Source organism: Lontra canadensis, unplaced genomic scaffold (genome assembly GCF_010015895.1).
Source record: "Lontra canadensis isolate GAN:19392208 unplaced genomic scaffold, GSC_riverotter_1.0 scaffold53, whole genome shotgun sequence".
In the NCBI taxonomy this organism is placed as follows: Eukaryota; Metazoa; Chordata; class Mammalia; order Carnivora; family Mustelidae; genus Lontra; species Lontra canadensis.
This window is the reverse complement of record NW_022631047.1, coordinates 426,293-447,473: the sequence shown is the minus strand read 5'-3', so window position 1 is coordinate 447,473 and position 21,181 is coordinate 426,293. Positions and strand designations below refer to the sequence as shown.

Here is a 21,181-nt window from a genome sequence, read left to right as displayed (position 1 = left end):
TTCTTGTCATCATTGACTTAAGTTGATTTTGTTTTGAGTATTCATATTAGAAAGTTTACAAAAGGCAAAACTATATGACAGCTGTATACTATTAAAAGTGTATGGTGGAAGTGTCATTCCCTAATGGGAAGGAATTAAAGAAAATATATAAGAGCATACCAGAGCACATTTGTGTGTGGTTGATACTAATCTAGAAAAGGGGAAGAAATTAATGATGTGAAAAACAGACAAGGAGAGCTGCTATGTGAAGAGCTAAATGTCTTCTTGAGGTGATCAGAGATTGGCTTCAGAAAATACAAAAAATAATATCTGTACAGTACTTATTTCCTTAGTACTATCATAAGCATGTACCTGGTTTATCTTATTTAAACCTCATAGTAACTCTAAGATGTAGTATTATCATTACCCCATCTTACAGAGGAGGAAATTGGGAGCACAGATTGGTTAAATGACTTGTCCAAGGTAGTTCATGTAATAGATGACAAACTTGACAAACTTTGTTTTCTTCATTGTGGTACATTCAGTGGGACTAAGGTCACCACCTCATGAAAGACCTGTTTTCCAGTTATACAAGGCACAACATGTGACTAGGTTTAATTTTTGTTTGTAGTCACTATTCATCCTGTCATATTTTGACATTGCTCCTCAGATCCAATTTCTGTGACTTTTATGTGAAGATTGGACAGTGGTCTGAAGCCAATGATGAGAAACCATTCAGCAGTAACAACGTTCATCTTACTGGGTTTGACAAATGACCCACAGCTAGAGATTTTTATTTTTATCTTTCTGTTTATCTCATATATGTTAAGCGTAATTGGGAATCTGACCATAATTTTTCTCATCTTGGTGGATTCTCATTTAAAAACAGCTATGTATTTTTTTCTTCAGAATTTCTCTTTCTTAGAAATCTCATTCACAACTGCCTGTGTCCCCCCGTACCTATACGTCATATCAAGTGGGGACAGAACCATCACCATCAAAGCTTGCTTCAGCCAAATCTTTTTTATTGTCCTCTTTGGAGCTACCGAATTTTTTCTTTTGGCTGTGATGTCTTATGACCGCTACGTGGCTATCTGCAAACCCCTGTATTATGTGACCATCATGGACAGCAGAGTCTGCAGGAATCTCATCCTCAGTTGTTGGGTATCTGCCTTATTGATCATCCTTCCACTCCTTGGTTTGAGTCTCCATCTGGAATTCTGTGACTCTGTTATTGACCATTTTTATTGTGATGCTTCTCCATTACTGAAGAATTCATGTTCAGATACTTGGTCTATAGAGCAGCTGGTTATAGTCTGTGCTGTGTTGACCTTCATAATGACACTTGTGTGTATAGTTCTATCATACGTATACATCATTAGGACAATTCTAAGATTACCCTCTGTCCAGCAGAGGAAAAAAGCCTTTTCCACCTGTTCTTCCCACATGATTGTGGTTTCCATCACATATGGCAGTTGCATATTTATGTATGTCAAACCTTCAGCTAAGGATGAAGTGGCCATTAATAAGGCAGTTTCTCTGCTCACTATATCTGTTGCCCCTTTGTTGAACCCTTTCATTTATACCCTGAGAAATAAACAAGTAAAGCAGTCTTTCCATGATACCCTTAAAAGACTTGCATCTCTTTCAGAGAAATATTAGATTTTCATATTGGGAGTTTAATTAAAACAAGAAACAACTTATCCTATATCAATATGAAATAATATATTACAAATGGTATATCAGTTCAGCATATAGGTGGAAATTGAGTGAGGAGAGTTGTGTGGTTCTCAACTTTGAGGAATTTTAGTTCTCAAATAGAGGAAAAATAAAGGAAATTTAGAAAAAAATCTAAGGAAAAATTGTGATGGGCCCAGCGTTATGTGGATAGATACTTCTAACTTTTCTGGAACTTCTGTGTCTTCCTAATCTGTATTTCAGTCAACTCTTTTTAGTCTTATCAGGTATATATTAGTCATTAGTCTTGTGTGTTGAATCTATTCCATTCATGTCACTGCTTTCCCCTCCTTGCAACACTACCTCTTTCAAAGTATTTTCTCTTTTCAAGAGGATAAGAATGCTGGTTTTTAGGAAAAATAAGCTCCCTCCACCTTCAACTCTGTTTTGTTAATGCTGCCTCACAATAATCATGTGGATTTGAAGAAAATTCCAATAGCCATCCTTGCCTCTTCTAATCAGAACTTATTAAAACATGTATGAAAAATCATTACTTAAACAAAGATATAACCAAATGGTCTTTAAAAAAAAGATTTTTATTTATTTATTTAGACAGAGATTTGTTGAACCCCTGAGAAACAAACAAGTAAAGCAGTCTTTTTGTGACATTGTGAAAAGATTGGTATTTCATTTATAGAAATAGTAAAACAGCATACTGGGAACTCAAATTAAAAGGTATATTATCAGAATATGGGTGGAATTTGAAGCCACTGAAAATGTCAAGTTTTGACAGGCATTAAAGAAAGTTTGGAAGAACATCTAATAAAGGATGCCGAAGGATGCAGTATTATGAAATGGGCATTTCTTTACTCCTCTGCAACTGATTATATCTCCTCATAATCTGAAATTCAGTCAGCTCTACTTAAGTTGTCTCTAATGTTCACTAGTCATTAGTTTTTCATGTCAAAACTGTTCTGAACATGTTACTGCTTTCCCCTCCTTGCAATGCAATCTGTTTTGAAGTGTCTTCCCTTCTCAAGAGGATAGCTACACTGATTTTCAGGATGTAAAGCAGTCTTCATTTTGGGCTTGTCTATTGTGTCTCAAAATAAACAGTATGTGATCTCTTCCTTTTCATTCATAATTTTATTAATTTGGGTCCTCTCTATTGTCTTCTTGATTAGTTTGGTCAGTGGTTTATTTCCCCCTTAGGACCGCCTTTGCTGTATCCCATAGGTTTTGGACCGAAGTGTCTTCATTCTCATTGGTTTCCATGAATTGTTTAAGTTCTTCTTTGATCTCCTGGTTGATCCAAACAATCTTAAGCAAGGTGGTCTTTAGCTTCCAGGTGTTTGAATTCCTTCCAAATTTTTTCTTGTTGTTGAGTTCCAGTTTCAAAGCATTGTCATCTGAGAATATGCAGGGAATAATCTCAATCTTTTGGTATCAGTTGAATCCCGATATGTGACCCAGTATGTGGTCTATTCCGGAGAAAGTTCCATGTGCACTCAAGAAGAATGTGCTTTGGAGAACAGTGTGGAGATTCCTCAAAAAATTAAAAATAGAGCTTCCCTATGTCCCTGCAATTGCACTACTGGGTATTTAATGGAGTGAAAAGAAGGGCCATCTGTACCCCAATGTTTATAGCAGCAATGACCACAGTCGCCAAACTGTGGAAAGAACCAAGATGCCTTTCAACGGACGAATGGATAAGGAAGATGTGGTCATTATACACTATGAGTATTATGCCTCCATCAGAAAGGATGAATACCCAACTTTTGTAGCAACATGGACAGGACTGGAAGAGATTATGCTGAGTGACATAAGTCAAGCAGAGAGAGTCAATTATCATATGGTTTCACTTATTTGTGGAGCATAACAAATAACATGGAGGACATCGGGAGATGGAGAGGAGAAGGGAGTTGAGGGAAATTGGAAGGGGAGGTGAACCATGAGAGACTATGGACTCTGAAAAACAATCTGAGGGTTTTGAAGGGGCAAGGGGTGAGAGGTTGGGGGAACAAGGTGATGGGTATTAGGGAGGGCACGTATTGCATGGAGCACTGGGTGTGGTGCAAAAACAATGAATACTGTTACACTGAAAAGAAATAAAAAAGTTGTGTATTCAGCTGTTCTTGGATGGAATGTAATGCATATGTCTGTTAGGTCTTGTTAGGTCTGTAGTGTTGTTCAAATCTACAGTTTTCTTATCAGTTTTATTTGGATGGTCTTTCTACTATTAGAGTATAGAATAGGTATTAAAGTTCCCACCTGTTATTGCATTGCTATATATTTCTTCTTTTGTTCTGTTAATAATTGCTTTATATATTTAGGTGCTCTGATGTTTACAATTGTAATATATTCCTGATGGTTTGACCTCCTTATCATTATAATAAGGACCTTCTTTTTCTCTTGACCATTCTCGAATAAAGTCTCTTTTTGTTTGATTAAAAAAAAAAAGAAGAATGAGTATTCTGTTGTTTCAGGGTGAAATGTTCTGTATATATTTATGAGGTCCATCTGGTCCAATGTGTCATTCAATGATCTTGTTTATTTATAGATTTTCTGCTTGGATGATCTGTCCATTACTGAGAGTGGTGTGTTAAGATCCCCTACTATTGGGGCACCTGGGTGGCTCAGTGTTAAAGCCTCTGCCTTCAGCTCAGGTCATGATCCCAGGGTCCTGGGATCGAGCCCCACATTGGGCTCTCTGCTAAGCAGAGAGCCTGCTTCCCTTCCTCTCTCTCTCTGACTCTCTCTGCCTACTTGTGATCTCTTTCTCAAATAAATAAATAAAATCTTAAAAAAAATCCCCTACTATTAAGGTATTCACATCAATATGACTCTTTATCTTGATTAACAGTTGTCTTGTGTAGTTGGCTGCTCCCATATTGGGGGCATAAATAGTTACAATTGTTAGATCATCTTGGTGGATAGACCCTTTAAGAATGATGTAGTGTCCTTCTGTATCTCTGACTACAGTCTTTAGTTTAAAATCTAATTTATCTGATATGAGAATCACTACCCCAGCCTTCTTTTGAGGCCCATTGGCATGAAAGATGCTTCTCCATCCTTTCACTTTCAGTCTGGAAGTATCCTTAGGTTCAAAATGTGTCTCTTGTAGACAATATATGGACAGGTACTGTTGTTTTATCCAATCTGCAACCCTGTGGTGTTTTATGAGAGCATTTAGGCCATTCACACTGAGAGTGATTATTGAGAGATATGTTTTTATTGACATTGTGTTACCTGTGGAGTCCTTCTTTCTATAGATTGTCTCCATAAATTTCTGTTCTATGACACTCTTGGGTTCTTCTTTTATAGAACCCCCCTTAATATATCTTGTAGTGTGGCTTGGTGGTCACATATTCTTTTTTTTTAAAATTTTATTTATTTATTTGACAGAGAGAACACAAGTAGGCAGAGAGGCAGGCAGAGAGAGAGGAGGAAGTAGGCTCCCCGCTGAGCAGAGAGCCCAATGCAGGGCTCGATCCCAGGACCCTGGGATCATGACCTGAGCTGAAGGCAGAGACTTTAACCCACTGAGCCACCCAGGGACCCCTGGTCACATATTCTTTTAAACTTTGCCGGTCTTGGAAGCTCTTTATCTCTCCATTCATTTTAAATGTCAGTCATGCTGGATAAAGTATTCTTGGCTGTATGTTCTTTTCATTTAGTGCCCTGAATGTGTCTTGCCAGCCCCTTCTGGCTTGCCAGGTTTCTGTGGACAGGTCTGACATTATTCTGATGGGCCTTCCTCTGTAGGTAAGGAATCTCTTCCCCCAGCTACTTTCAAGAGCTCCTGTCTAAAATTATGATTCATCAGTTTTGCAATCAGGTGTCTCGAGGTCTTCCTAGATTCTGTGATCTTGGGGGAAGATCTTTCTGCCTCTAGGACACGAATGCTGGTTCCATTCCCCAGACTGGGAAAATTTTCATGGAGAATTTGTTCAACTATATCCTCTAGTCTTCTTTCTTTCACCTCGTCCTCAAGCATTCCAATAATTCTGACATTGGAACATTTCATGGCATCATTTATTTCCCTAATTCTGTTTTTATGGCTTCTAAGCTGTTTGTTCCAGTCCTCCTCCTGATCCTTTCACCCCCAAACTACTAGAACTCATACAGCAATTCAGTAATGTGGCAGGATACAAAGTCAATGTACAGAAATCAGTTGCTTTCTTATACACTAACAATGAAAACACAGAAAGGGAAATTAGAGAATTGATTCCATTTACTATAGCACCAAGAACCATAAGATACCTGGGAGTAAACCTAACCAAAGAGGTAAAGGATCTGTACTCAAGGAACTACAGAACACTCATGAAATGACTGAAAGATGGAAGACCATTCCATGATCATGGATCAGAAAAATAAACATTGTTAAAATATCTATACTGCCTAGAGCAATCTATACTTTTAATGCCATTCCGATCAAAATTCCACCAGTATTTTTCAAAGAGCTGGAGCAAATAATCCTAAAATTTGTATGGAATCAGAAAAGACCCTGAATTGCTAAGGAAATTTTGAAAAAGAAAAACAAAACTGGAGGCATCATGTTGCCTGATTTCAGGCTTTACTACAAAGCTGTGATCACCAAAACAGCATGGTACTGGCACAAAAACAGACACATAGACCAGTGGGACAGAATAGAGAGCCCAGATATGGACCCTCAACTTTATGGTCAAATAATAAAACAGGAAAAAATATGCAGTGGAATAAAGAACGTCTCTTCAATAAATGGTGCTGGGAAAATTGGACAGCTATATGTAGAAGAATGAAACTTGACCATTCTCTTACACCATACACAAAGATAAACTTGAAATGGATAAAAGACCTCATCATGAGACAGGAATCCATCAGAATCCTAGAGGAGAACATAGGCAGTAACCTCTTCTACATCAGCCACAGCAACCTCTTTCAAGATATATCTCCAAAGGCAAAGGAAACAAAAGCAAAAATGAAATTTTGGGACTTTATCAAGATCAAAAGCTTCTGCACAGCAAAGGAAACAGTCAACAAAACAAAGAGGCAACCCACGGAATGGGAGAAGATATTCGCAAATGAGAGTACAAAGGGCTGATATCCAAGATCTATAAAGAACTTCTCAAACCCAACACACACAAAACAGATAATCACATCAAAAAATGGGCAGAAGCCATGAACAGACAGTTCTCCAAAGAAGACATACAAATGGCTAACAGACACATGAAAAAATGTTCAGCATCACTAGTCATCAGGGAGATTCAAATCAAAACCACATTGAGATACCACCTTGCAGCAGTTAGAATGGTCAAAATTAACAAGATAGTAAACAATAAGTGTTGGAAAGAATGTGGAGAAAGGGGAACCCTCTTACGCTGTTGGTGGGAATATAAGTTGGTGCAGCTACTTTGGAAAACTGTGGAGATTCCTTAAGAAATTAAAAATAGAACTTCCCCTATGACCCTGCATTTGCCCTATTGGGCAATGTAGTGAATGTAGTGAATGTAGTGAAAAGAAGGGCCATCTGTAGCTCAATATTCATAGAAGCAATGGCCACAGTTGCCAAACTGTGGAAGGAACCAAGATGCCCTTCAATGGACAAATAGATAAAGAAGATATGGTCCATATATACAATGGTGTATTACACCTCCATCAGAAAGGATGAATACCCAACTTTTGTATCAACATAGATGGGACTGGAAGAGATTATGCTACGTGAAATAAGTTAAGCAGAGAGAGTGAATTATCATATGGTTTCAGTTATTTGTGGAGCATAAGGAATAACATGGAGGACATGGGGAGATGGAGAGGAGAAGAGAGATGGGGGAAATTGAAAGAGGAGATGAATCATGAGAGGCTGTGGACTCTGAGAAACAAACTGAGGGCTTTGAAGGGGAGGGTGGTGGGAGGTTGGGTGGTGATGGGTATTAAGGAGGGCACGTATTGCATGGAGCTCTTGGTGTGGTGCATAAATGATGAATTTGGGAACACTGAAAAGAAATTAAAAAAATAATAAACAGTATGTGAATGTGTATGAAATTAGGAATATAATTATATTCCCTTTCCTTTTCTATGTAAACATATTAAAGATGATGACAAAACAACTGACAAAACCCCAACAATACAAAGAAGTGTAATTTTCTAGTTGTTAGAGTTCATTGGTAGATTTCTACCTCTACCAGTAATTGTTCCAAGAACTTCCAGGAAAGCCAGGTACAACACCAAAAGTATTGGCTTAAAGCATCAGATTTCTGGTGAACTAATGAGGGTCAGAGACCAAAGACTTTGCAAATGGTAGAACTTTTGAAGATTGAACTGATTGTATGTAGTTAATTTTGCCTGTAGAGGCATTTTCAGATTCATAGCTATGGTGGATTACATCATTTGTGGTGGATCAATGTCATTTTCTCCATTACAGGTTATAAATTCTTTCCTCTCCGTTTCAATTTGGTTGGGTCAATAACTTGCTTTTGATCATGAGAATGTGGCATAACCGAAGTTGCATGACTTAGAGAGATGAGAAGATTTGCAACTTCCATCTTTTTTGGGAACACATACCCTGGGGGAATCCAGGTGCCTTGTGAATACCTTGATATTGCCAAGAAGCATAAGTAACCCCATGGAGAGACCCTAGAGAGATGCCTCGTCAGCCCATCTCTTCCAGCCATTCCAGATGTGGCATCAGACACATGACTGAAGAAGCCATTTTGGATAAATAGTCCACGCCAGCCTTCTTATCAATCCAATGCCAGTTAATATCTGATTACAACTAAATGACAGAACCAAGTGAGAATCACCCACTTGATCTCAGTCAACCTCTGGAATCATGAACAATAATAAATTTATGTTTTAAGATGCTAAGATTTGGGGTGACTTGTTACATAGCACTTTTTAACTGAAATAGGGTACAGGAAAAGGGTTACCCTTTTATTTTTTATTAAATTTTTTTTTGTTTGAGTGTAGCTGATACAACATTATATTAATTTCAGGTGTACAATATAGTGATTCAGCATGTCTGAATGTTATGCTATGCTTACCACAAGTGTAGCTACTTTTTCTTTATTACCGTCTCTCCATTGTCTGGAGCTCTATCCTCTGTTTTCAGGGATTATGAGTGTTGTAAGTCTTTGGAAGTTTGATATCATCAGTAGGTATATGTTGAAGACTAAGCACATTCTAGGCCACCACTGAATGAAAGACTGTTTACTGTCAGTGAAGAATTTTTCTTTCTTGACCTCAGCTGCTTTAAATAAAAAGGCCAAGAATGTTGGGAAACTTTGAGGAAGAGGAGACATAGACATTTTTATAGATTTGCTTGATACAAGGAGCCAAGTTTCATTCTACCCATACCTTTGGGGAAGGAAGCATTGGGTGAAGGTTGGCAGAACATTCTCAGTGATGTGGGGCAAAGCCATAATGGCATGCGTAGGGGAAAAAAAGAAAGAGTCCCTGAGCTCCAGGGCTTTCCTGACACCAAGAAATGTGTAGAGGAGGAGGTGGCACTGACCCTGGGGAGAAAACCCAAAGAAAAGAAAGCCTCTCTGCCTGTCTGGCCATCTCCATGCTCCCTGGGTATGCTTTCCCATCTCTTGTTCCTTCTGAGTTCCCATCTGGGGATGCCATGACTTTCTGGCAACTGTTTTAAACCATAATGCATAAGTGCTAAAACACCTTGGTCTGTTTTAGAGAAAAAGAGTGCCTGAATTCAACTGATAAAATTAAAGCTATACTCACAGTGAAAAGAAAGGTTAAAGTGAACTTACGCATGAAGCCCCTCGCCAATTCAGTGTACACTCATTAAAACTTTCATTATTATATGTATGATGAAATTGACGTGTTCCTTCTTGTCCTATGTATATTCAGAAAGTGTCAAAGACATTGCACTGTGTAGTGTTCTGTCATTGGTAGGAGGGTGCTAGTGGGACAAACTCCATTTGCAAGCAGTGTGTGGGTCAAGATTTATGGTGAATGACTCTACTCTCCAATGTCCAGAGTTTTCATTACATAAATGATGTCCAGTTGTTTGAACTCAGAGGACTCAGGCTCATCTGCTCAGACTGTGGTATTACTATTCCTCTCCCAGAAGGAATAGCTGAAAATATATGAGGAACTCATACATCTCAATAGAAAAGAACTCTGCTTAAAAAATTGGCAGAGAGGGGCACCTGGGTGGCTCAGTGGGTTAAGCCTCTGCCTTCGGCTCGGGTCATGATCTCAAGGTCCTGGGATCCAGCCCCACATTGGGTTCTCTGCTCAGCGGGGAGCCACTTTCCTCTCTGTCTCTCTGCCTGCCTCTCTGCCTACTTGTGATCTCAGTCTGTCAAATGAATAAATAAAATCTTAAAAAAAAAGATTTGAAAAAATTGGCAGAGAGAGTGAGCAGGCATTTCTCTAAAGAGACAAAATGTGGGGCAGTTTGAGCACCATAATTATTAAGTACAGCAATGAGTTATAAGCTGTTGAAAACTAGGAGTTCATGAGTCCGTACATATAAGCAATCAATTGAGCAATTCTAAGTTGAAAAGAAGGGAGTGCTCCTGCTTATAATAGAATGCCAAGGACCAGTTGGTAGATGTGAAGCAAGCTCAGGAGTTGGGATATAAGAATATAATAATATTACTTGTTCTTTCCTACCTGAATATATAAAAATAATGGTAAAGACAGCTGGCAAGACCCCCAGCAGCACACAGACATATTTTAATATGAGCTTTAACAATTACTGATAGATTTCTGCCTCTGAGAACTTGTTCACAGAACAACTAAAAAAGCCAAATAGAGCACCCAGTCACTGATTTAAAGTCATCAGATTGTTGCAGAAACCATGAGGATCAGAAGACCCAGGATTCTGGAAAATTAGAAATATTGAAGGGTGAGCTGATTTTATGTAGCTATTTTTGAGTTTAGAGGCATTTTCAGATTCATCACGGTTTCAAATTCTTTAATGTCAATTTCTCCATCCAGAGATGTAATTTCTTCTCCCCTTTAACTTGGCTGGACCTCTGACTTGCTTTAGATCATGAGAGTGTGGTAGAAGTGAAGTTGCGTGATTTAGGATAATCAGCCAACAACAACCTCACCTTTTAAATTGAACTGTCACTTTATTGACAGTTCGACCATCTGCAGTTGACATTTGTATATTTTGTCATTAGGCCATCCAGCAATAGGCTGATAGTATATTTAATGAAAATTTCATATATCCAAGTAGTAGTAACTGATACTGCTGAATGTATTTTGGAACTAGATGTCTTAATTATGTACAATATTTCTACTGCTTAAATGGGATGTTTCCAATGAGAGACTGCCCCACCAGTAGGACAGTGGTTTGGGATGAGTGCACAAACTTGGAGTCTCACAACCCTCTTTGGCACAGCTCTTTAGTAAAGTAAGTCAGTGAAGGATAGGAGGGGTGAAAAAAATCACTATATTGATTAAAGATCTGGTAAAATAAGGAGTGCTTAAGAAAATCATCCAAATTAAGGAAGATGTGGTCCATATACACTATGGAGTATTATGCCTCCATCAGAAAGGATGAATACCCAACTTTTGTAGCAATATGGACGGGACTGGAAGAGATTATGCTGAGAGTCAATTATCATATGATTTCACTTATTTGTGGAGCATAACAAATAACATGGAGGACATGGGGAGGTGGAAAGTAGAAAGGGAGTTGAGGGAAATTGGAAGGAGAGATGAACCATGAGACACTATGGACTCTGAAAAACAACCTGAGGGTTTTGAAGGGGCGGGGGTTGGGAGTTTGGGGGAGCCAGGTGGTGGGTATTAAGGAGGGCACATATTGCATGGAGCACTGGGTATGGTGCAAAAACAATGAATACTGTTATGTTGAAAAGAAATAAAAAAAAATTAAAAAAAAAGAAAATCATCCAAATTAAAAAAAATATCCAAATAATTTCATAGGCTGCCCTACAGTCAGCCAGTTGGTATTTTTGTTTTTGTTTTGTTCATTTGTTGTTATTTGGGGGGTGTGTTTACCTGTCATTTATTTGTGATGAATGAAGTCAACGTTTTTCTTTAGGGGTATGTGGTAGAAAATACTAGATTCTATAAAAATATAGTGCCAAAATAACACCTTATCTCTAACCCCATTTCATACATCGGTTACATTCAAGCAAACAACTTCTTTAGAATACAAATAGGAAGGAAATTTTGCATTTTGATTAAAATGTCTTATTTTTAAGTGATTTTCTGAAACTTTAATATTAACCTCTAGCTTTTTCTGTAGAACTATAGTTCTATTTTTAATTCTTACTCATAGTTCCAGAATACATTAAAGTAAAATTTATGTTATTGGTAGTAGCAGACAGTCATAATTAATATTACAGGTGTTTTTGTTTACTATCTTCCTGCTTCTTTTAATTTTACTATAACTTTCTGATTTACCTGATGACACATCACTTAATTATGATTTGTCCTTAAATTTAGCATATATTTATTGGGAAAGTTTTGATTACCAAATTCAATTTCCTTACTAATTATTGGTCTGTTTGTGTTTTCTGTTTCTTCATGATTTGGTCTTGCTATAAGGTAATGTCTTTTATCTCTCCTTCATTTCTGAAGAGCAGATTTTCTGGGTGAAGTATTCTTGGTTGGCAGTTCTTTTTCCTTCGCTCCCAGCTTCTGTGCTCAGTCCCCATCCTGTAAGGTCAGGCTAGATTTCTGCATGTGCTGACTAGCCATTTGCAAAGGCTCATTCTTAGCATTGTTGGGGACATGCACTGGGAGCTGGTCACAAAGTGTGAAGGTGTGTGGTTGAGGTTTGTGAAGCATTTGGGATGCCCATGAATCAATTGAGGGGATCTGAAGGTGAGGCAGCCCCAACTCTCCAGGATGGGCTTTCTGATGGAGTCCTCAAAGTGGTTAGTAGAATCCATACAGTTCCCTATGTTCTGAGATCTGGTTACTGTTCTCCCAGCTGTTCACTGATCCCCAGTCATGCAGTTTATGACTCAGTATTCTGGATGGGGTGAGAAAGAAATGTGCCCCTCTGGCAATTCCCACACAGATGGGGGAGTTGGGTGCTCATTCATGCAGTCCTACTTTCCTTCATGTGAAAAATCATGGGCCTGCAAGTTCTCTTTTGGCATTGAGCTGTGCCACCTTTGGGGGAGGTGAAGAGAGGAAGTGGCACTATTCCTCTTCCTCTCTTCAGTGCATTCAATCTTAGATTTTCTTTTCCTCTAATAGTTGGCTGGCATTTCTCTGGACTTTCAGACTTCCACAAAAGTAGTTTGTGGTGATTTTCAAAATTGATATTCTTTGGAGGGGAAGATGGTAGAAAACCTATTCTGCCATGTGGATGATGTCATTCATTCTTTTTATTTTCAACCTCTTAATATACTATTGCTTTAAGTGTGTTTCTTATATACAACACATTGCTGGATTTATTTATTATTATATGTAATCCAATTTGAGGATCTGTGTTTTTTTTATTATGGGATTCACTGATATATTCGTTCTATAATTACTATTCTAGTAAGACTGATATCAACCATCTTGTTCTTATTCCTTTAATTTTGTTATTACTTTTTAACTATTTCCTATCTCTCACTGGAGGGATGGAGGGATAGTTTGTTGATGTAAAAGTTTGTTGATGTAAAAGTTATAAATTCTACTTCATTCTTAGCATGGATGTCTTAAGATTCATCCATATTCATTTCCATCTACTGATTTCTTAAACATACACATTTCTATTTCTTTTTGGATCACAACAAATGTATTACCTTTTTGTATTTTTTTTTTGGTCTTTCTTCACAACCCATCATGTACATGTTTTCTAGAATTTTAGTTTTGGTTATGGATGTAGATTTTCTTTCTTTTATTATTTGAGTTGTACTTTTTAAAAAGATAAAAATTTTTTTTTGGATGTTGAGTTTGATAAGTTCTTTATAGATCTTGGGTGCTGGGTGTTATGCACAATTAATGAATTGTTGAACACTACATCAAAAACTAATGATGTACTATATGCTGACTAACTGAACATAATAAAAAAATAAAAATATAAAAATGTACTTTATATGATTAATATAAATTATAATATCATTTTTTGGTTTTATACTATTTGCATCATCATTCTGGGTTTATTTATCCTCTTATTTGAGTATTTTTTTAAGTGTTTCATATTTGTTTTTGTGTGGCAAGCTGTTTGAGGTGTTCTTTTATCTTACTATCACATTTAAATGTCAGGTTTCCTAACGTGTATGTTTTATCAGTCCCATTTCAGGATACTTAGGAATATCTGTCCTTTTCTATTATAGGAAATATATTATTATTTCCTTTTCTCCCCACCTTCTTGTTACCTGTAACTCTCATTATATAAATTTATTTCAGTATCTACACTTGTCTTTTGGTTCCTATATATCTATCTATTTTGTATCTAATCTCTTTATTGTTTTCTGTTGCTTTATGGGAGATCACATCAGAGCTTATCTAGCTCACATTTTTGTTTTGATTTTATCTCTCCAGTATTAACCTCATTGTTTTATTCTTTGTTTCATATATTGTGTTTTTCAGCACTATTTTTGTCTGGTTCTTTTTATAATGCTTTGTCCTTCATTTTGATAATATCATTCTTGTCTTTTTGAGGAAATTATACTTATTTTATTATTTTTTTTAAAGATTTTATTTATTTGAAAGAGAGAGAGAGAGCTTGAGCAAGAGAAAGGGGAAAAGGCAGAGGGGGACAGAGAAGCAGACTCCCTGCTGAGTGGGAACCTGACATGGAGGTTGGACTTGATCCCAGGACCCTGAGATCATGACCTGAGCCAAAGGCAGATGCTCATCCAGCTAAGCCACTCAGGTGCCCCAGATTATACTTATTTTAAATTCTTGCTGTTTTTGTTCCAATAATTCTTCTTTGCATCATATGTTATTTAGCGTGTAATCATGCCCCTCTTCCTTGGCAGATATATTCTTAAGATGGTGGTTATTTTGGCTTCTGAACTCATGACCTCTGTATAGCTTTAGCTCTACTGTCTAGTGATGCATACAAACAGAAGCTTAAGCCCTGGTTTATGACCTTCTGGATAATTTAAAGAAATAACAAAGATGATCCTCAGGCCAGATAGCCCAAGTTGTTACAGAACTCTTTTCACCTAAACTGCCATCTTAAAAAAGGCCCTTTTTTTCTTTTGAATTTTCTTTTCTTTTCTTTTTATTTATTTGTGTGTGTGTGAGAGAGAGAGAGAGAGAGAGAGAGAGCGAGAATGCACGTTTGTGTGCACATGCCCAAAGTAGGGGAGGGGCAGAGGAAGAGAGAGAATCTTAGGCAGACTCCACACTTGGCATGGAGCTGGATCTGGGGCTTGATCTCATGACTCTGAGATCATGACCTGAACCAAAATCAAGTCAGGCTCTTAACCAATTGAGCCACCCAGGTGCTGCATGAATTTTATTTTAAATGTTTTTCAAGGAGCAGCATTGGGAGAATGCTACCGGTTTTGATTCATAATCCGTAGTCTGTAGTCTCTGGGGATTTAGGGAAAGAGGATAGAGGAACCGGTGCTGAAGTGTGGCAGTCCTTGTTTTTATTATCTCTTCACTCTAGCGCAGCTCTAATGCTATCCTGAGAATGCTAGTAGCTAAAAAACCTGTTTCTTTTTACTTTAAAAAAAATAATTTAAATTTAAATTAAATTAAGTTGAATTAAATTAAATTTTATTTTAAAAAAGATTTTATTTATTTGACAGAGAGAAAGAGGCAGAGAGTGCAAAGAGGCACAAGTAAGGGGAGTGGCAGGCAGGAGAGAAGCAGACTCTCCACTGAGCAAGGAGCCCAATGTGGGGCCTGAGCCCAGGATCCTGGGATCATGACCTGAGCCAAAGGCAGTTGCTTAACCAAAGAGGCCACCCAGGCACACATGTTTTTATTTTATTTTAGAGAGAGTGAGAGAGTGTGCATGTGAGAGCAGGGTGGTGGAGTGGCAAAGAGAGAGGGAGAGAGAATCCCAAGCAGACTCCATGTTCAGTGCAGAGCCTGACACAGGGCTCAGTCTCACTATCCTGAGATCATGACCTGAACTGAAACCAAGAGTCAGATGCTCAGCTGACTGAGCCACCCTGGTGTCCTTCTTTTGATTCTTGTCTACAGTGGTGACAGGAGGGATAAAGCCCACCAACTCAGACATTTAGAAATTGAACATTCCAAAGGTTCAGCCACAGAATCATTAAACTCATTCCTTTGCTGATCTATGACTTGGATTACGTTCCAAATATGGGCTAGCATAAAGCCAGTTTAGTGAACAGTTGCAGAAGAGCATGACCTTTTTTTTTTCTTTGACAAGCTTATTTAGAGGGTGATATGTTCCTTTCCAAATTAATTTCTAAATGCTTATATTATGAAGGCTGAGTGAAGCCCTGCTTAGTGTTCTTAAACTTCGCCTTACACCAAGTACCCTTCTTCCTTATCTCAGCATACTTAGAGATCTTCAGAGCACACGGAGTTGATGTATCCAGTTCTAATAATCTCCTGCCAAATGTTCTGACTGGTTTTATGTCAAGTGTGGATAAGTCGATCTGTCTACCGAAGGATTCAACTGGCCATAAGAGAGATGTAAATAAGCTGGACTTGCTGCAGAGGGATTTCTTTTTTTAAATTTTATTTATTTTATTTTAATTTTTTTAAACATTTTTAAAATTTATTTTCAGCATAACAGTATTCATTGTTTTTGTACCACAACCAGTGCTCCATGCAATCTGTGCCCTCTCTAATACCCACCACCTGGTTCCCCCAACCTCCCACCCCCCCACCTCTTCAAACCCTTCAGATTGTTTTTCAGAGTCCATAGTCTCTCATTGTTCACCTCCCCTTCCAATTTCCCCCAACTCCCTTCTCCTAACTCCCCATGTCTTCCATGCTATTTGTTATGCTCCACAAATAAGTGAAACAATATGATAATTGACTCTCTCTGCTTGACTTATTTCACTCAGCATAATCTCTTCCAGTCCCGTCCATGTTGCTACAAAAGTTGGGTATTCATCCTTTCTGATGGAGGCATAATACTCCATAGTAGAAGATGTGGTCCATATATTTTATTTTAATTTTTTAAATTTATTTTCAGCGTAACAGTATTCATTGTTTTTGCACCACACCCAGTGCTCCATGCAATCCGTGCCCTCTCCAATACCCACCACCTGGTTCCCCCAACTTCCCACCCCACTCTGCAGAGGGATTTCAAGTAGAATGACCAACATGTTTACAGTCCCATTATATTAAACCAATCAATTTAATATCTATTCTTACTTAATTAAGCTTCAGTTTCTTGAGAAGGATATTTTTCATATTGTTATAATGGGTATCACTTATGAAACACTGAGTATTGGCTTTTAAAATGTTTTACACTTATTTTCTCATTTAATGCTCAAAACTATTGTATATGATAGACATGATTTTTATCCATATTTTAGAGTTTGAGAAAAGTAAGCTTTAGTAAGGTCTAGTAACAATCCCAAGGCAATTCTAGTAGAAGGTTGAGAATCTAGAATTTGAACTAATGCCTCTATTTTTGACCACTATATGGCATTGTGTTCCACTTCATCATAGATTCTGGTAGAAATGTGTATTTGCATGAACCTAATGATTGAAATGTGGCTATTTAAGAACATTTCTATGTGAGTTGATAGCTCAGTGAATATTTGTTGGTTTGTGCCCTCTTGGGAGCTTCCCAGGTGAAATCCAAATCCAGCCTCTGTACTCAGACTGAAGGGAGAGATGGAAGAAAAAGACAGACCACTCCAGGTGGCGAGGTGGCACTTTTAATAAGCAAGGGGAACTTACTTACAAGGCTTGTCTTGGACATCAGCAAGATGAATGAATCCCTGCACCCCTGCTGCATCTTAAGAGTTTATAAAGAGGCCCTAACTGGATTCAGTCACATATATGGTGCAGGTGTTGTCAACACCACATCTAAAGGCTGTGTCCTTGGAGCAGCCCCTGGTAGTGGGAAAGGCAAGGGAAACCACATTCCAAGGATAGGAGAAGGAGCCTCCGAGTACCAGGTTCAGCTCACCAGTCAATCGCCGGGGTTATGTCTTTTTGATGGTGTTCTGTGATAATTTGTAATAAATTAAAAATCATTACTAATCTCTAGCTTAGCCACCATGAAACCCAGATATTGACAATAGCAACAGCTTTACATAGAAGACTTTTTATTCTAAATACCATGCAGTCTTCAATATTTTCTGTGATTCTGGAAATTTTCTCTCATAACCAGTCCAATACAGTTTGTTTCTTAAATGCCCAAGAAGCATCATTCCACCCAACGATATTACCACATATAAAATACGTGAACACACCAGGTGATGTTCTACTTTTACCTCAAATGGTAATGAATGATCTGCGTGCATTAGGATATTACTAAGCTATGTGCAAGTACTCAGCTTTCCAAAAAATGTTTTCAGTTCCTTTGAAGTTGAGGCCCTACCACCACCAGTTCATATTCAAGCTGTTGTGACCTTGAATCCATGTGTAGAGTTCTTGTTAGGGTAGTCTATTCCCATTTGGTTGCTAAGACTCATAACTTAGAACATTCTAAATATAAATCCATATTAATACTTTATATTCATTTTCAGTTTATGAAACAGGCATCCATGGCTTATGTTATAAACAAAAACAAAAACTTGGGGAAAAGTTAAAAGAATGGAATAATATTATGGAATTTGTCCTTTCTCGCCATCAGGGAAATTCAAATCAAAACCACATTGAGATACCACCTTACACTAGTTAGAATGGCAAAAACTCATAAGGCAAGAAACAACAAGTGTTGGAGAGGTTGTGGAGAAAGGAGAACCCTCTTACACTGTAGGTGGGAATGCAAGTTGGTGCAGCCACTTTGGAAAACAGTATGGAAGTTCCTCAAAAATTAAAAATAGAGCTACCCTATGACCCAGCAGTCGCACTACTGGGTATTTACCCCAAAGATACAGATGTAGCGAAAAGAATGGCCACATGCACTCCAATGTTCATAGCAGCAATGTCCACAATAGCCAAACTGTTGAAAGAACTGAGATTCCCTTCAGCAGAAAAATGGATAAAGAAGATATGGTCCGTATACAGAATGGAATATTACTCAGTCATCAGAAAGGATGAATACCCAACTTTTGCATCAACATGGATGGAACTGGAGGAGGTTATGTTAAGTGGAATAAGTCAAGCAGAGAAAGTCAGTTATCATATGGTTTCACTTATTTGTGGAACATAAGGAATAGCATGGAGGACATTAGGAGAATGAAGGGAAAAATGAAGGGGGATAAATTGGACGGGGAGATGAACCATGAGAGATTATGGACTCTGGGAAACAAACTGAGGGTTTTAAAAGGCAGGTGGGATGGGTGAACCTGGTGATGGGTATTAAGGAGGGCACAGATTGTATGGAGCACTGGGTGTTATATCTAAAGAATGAATCATGGAACACTACATCAAAAACTAATGATTTATTGTATGGTGACTAACATAACATAAAAAAATGAAAAAAATTATCCTTTCTAATATCTAACAAAAGTAAACAAGCAGATGAAAATAAAATTACCATAGAAAAAGAAATCACCAGAAACTACCAAAGAGAGAGAGCGTGGGAGATCTCAGTCATTAACCTAAAAAGATCCCCGCTAGAAAAGCAACAATAGATTTTGTCTAGAAGAGGGAGGCTTTCAACCTTGGCTCTAGAAGACTCTTCTAACCACAACTTCTAGAAAATGTAAGTTGAAAAGTCTTGGGGATTTTCACCTCATTTGGAGAAATGTGGATCAAATGTATACCCTTTTTATTTTTCTTTAGGGAAGGATGAAATTTATAATGGCTACAATTGAAAGATGAATGACAAAGGGGAGAAGAATAAAAATTATTCACACTTTGTCCAAAGCATACTCTCCAGGGCTCACTGAGGAAGAGCAATGCCAATGCCAGATTTCCTTCAAAATAATGCTGAGGATATAACTTCCTTCCTCAAAACTTCTCTTGACTCACCAATGTCCACTGACTCTGTAATTTGTAACTAAATAATACCTTCATGATGGTCCCTTCTTCACATTCTAAATTCTTATCTTTCCAATCTTCTAAATAAGCAATGTCTTTTGCCTTTTAAATTTCAGGTCATTTCTGGAAAATAGTTAACTCCCTCCAACTGTTCTTTTTATGGATTTTCATTTTTGTTCCCTAATAGCACTTACCTTGTTCTTTTATTTTTGGTAAACTTACTACATAAATTTACAGTTTAATACTTTTCTGCCATTCTAGGCTGCAGATTCCTTGAACTTAGGACCTATGCCATTCCTATTTTTATCCTCAAGAGCCAGTTCAGCATCTGAGACATAGTAGACACTTAGTACACATTTAGTATGTGCAATATATTTTTCATGGAAATGTATTGTGTTTTAAAGCTTCACAATCTTTTTGATGGTGTCCTTGAATGCTTGCTTTACTTGCTGATTTCTTAGAGTGTAAATGAAGGGGTTTAACAAGGGAGTAATTGAGGTAATGAGCACAGCTATTCCTTTGTTGAAGGCACCTTCTTCTTTTGCAGAGGGATTGATGTACATAAACATGCAGCTGCCGTAGGAGAGGGAGATGACAATCATGTGGGAGGAACAAGTGGAAAAAGCCTTTGTCCTTTGCTGGGCAGAAGGGATCCTCAAAATGGTCCTGATAATGTATGTATAAGAAAAAGTCACCAGCAGCAGAGTAACCACCAGAGTCACAACTGCCAGGAAGATGACCATCACTTCTAGGAGGCTTGTGTCTGAGCACGCCAGCTCCAGAAGTGGCCCATAGTCACAGTAATAGTGATTCACAACATTGGAAGCACAGAAATCTACCTGGCTCATCAGGATTATTGGGGGTAAGATAGCTAGGAATCCCCCCAGCCAGGAGCAGAACACGAGTTGTATGCGGACCCTGTTGCTCATGATGGTCAGGTAATGTAGGGGTTTGCAGATGGCAACATAGCGGTCATAGGACATAGAAGCTAAGAGGTAAAACTCTGTTGCTCCAAGAAATATAGCAAAAAAATACTGAATCAAGCATCCAGCAAAACTGATGACTTTATTTCCTGTTGTCACGCTGGTCAGAAATCTGGGAATAAAAATGGATGTGAAGGAAACTTCTAAGAAGGAGAAATTCCGGAGGAAGAAATACATGGGGGTCTGGAGGTGAGGGTCTACTAGAGTGAGAATGATGATAGTCAGATTTCCTAGGACACTTAATATGTAGGTGAGGAACAGGAAGATGAATATCACAGCCTGGACCTCAGGTTGATTTGTGAAGCCCAACAGAATAAATTCAGTCAACGTCCTGTTTTTCATAGTTGACCTTTAGGAGATCTGAAGGAGAGAGGTGAGTGATGAAAACTCAAGTTTCTCAGGGTAGGAGAGACAAAGCTGATCCTAATGAGTCACGTCATATATTCCTCTCTATGCAGCTGACCTAAACTAGCATCAGTTTGCACTGGCCTTGGCTCCATGGAGGCCCAGTTATCTTCTGTGTGAAAGTCCTTTTTCCTAAAGTCTTTTTAATTCCCCAAGTTGATATA

General features: G+C 38.0%; 2 protein-coding genes across 2 annotated transcripts; one reads left to right on the top strand and one right to left on the bottom strand.

Moving 5' to 3' along the window:
- The first annotated feature begins 702 nt into the window (after positions 1-702).
- LOC116877601 (olfactory receptor 6C2-like) lies at positions 703-1,641 on the top strand. The gene has a single exon (XM_032874358.1). It carries the CDS (start codon positions 703-705, stop codon positions 1,639-1,641), a length of 939 nt encoding a protein of 312 aa, XP_032730249.1.
- An 18,386-nt stretch (positions 1,642-20,027) lies between these two features.
- On the bottom strand, positions 20,028-20,954 carry LOC116877599 (olfactory receptor 6C4). The gene has a single exon (XM_032874357.1). It carries the CDS (start codon positions 20,952-20,954, stop codon positions 20,028-20,030), a length of 927 nt encoding a protein of 308 aa, XP_032730248.1.
- Between the last annotated feature and the right edge of the window lie 227 nt (positions 20,955-21,181).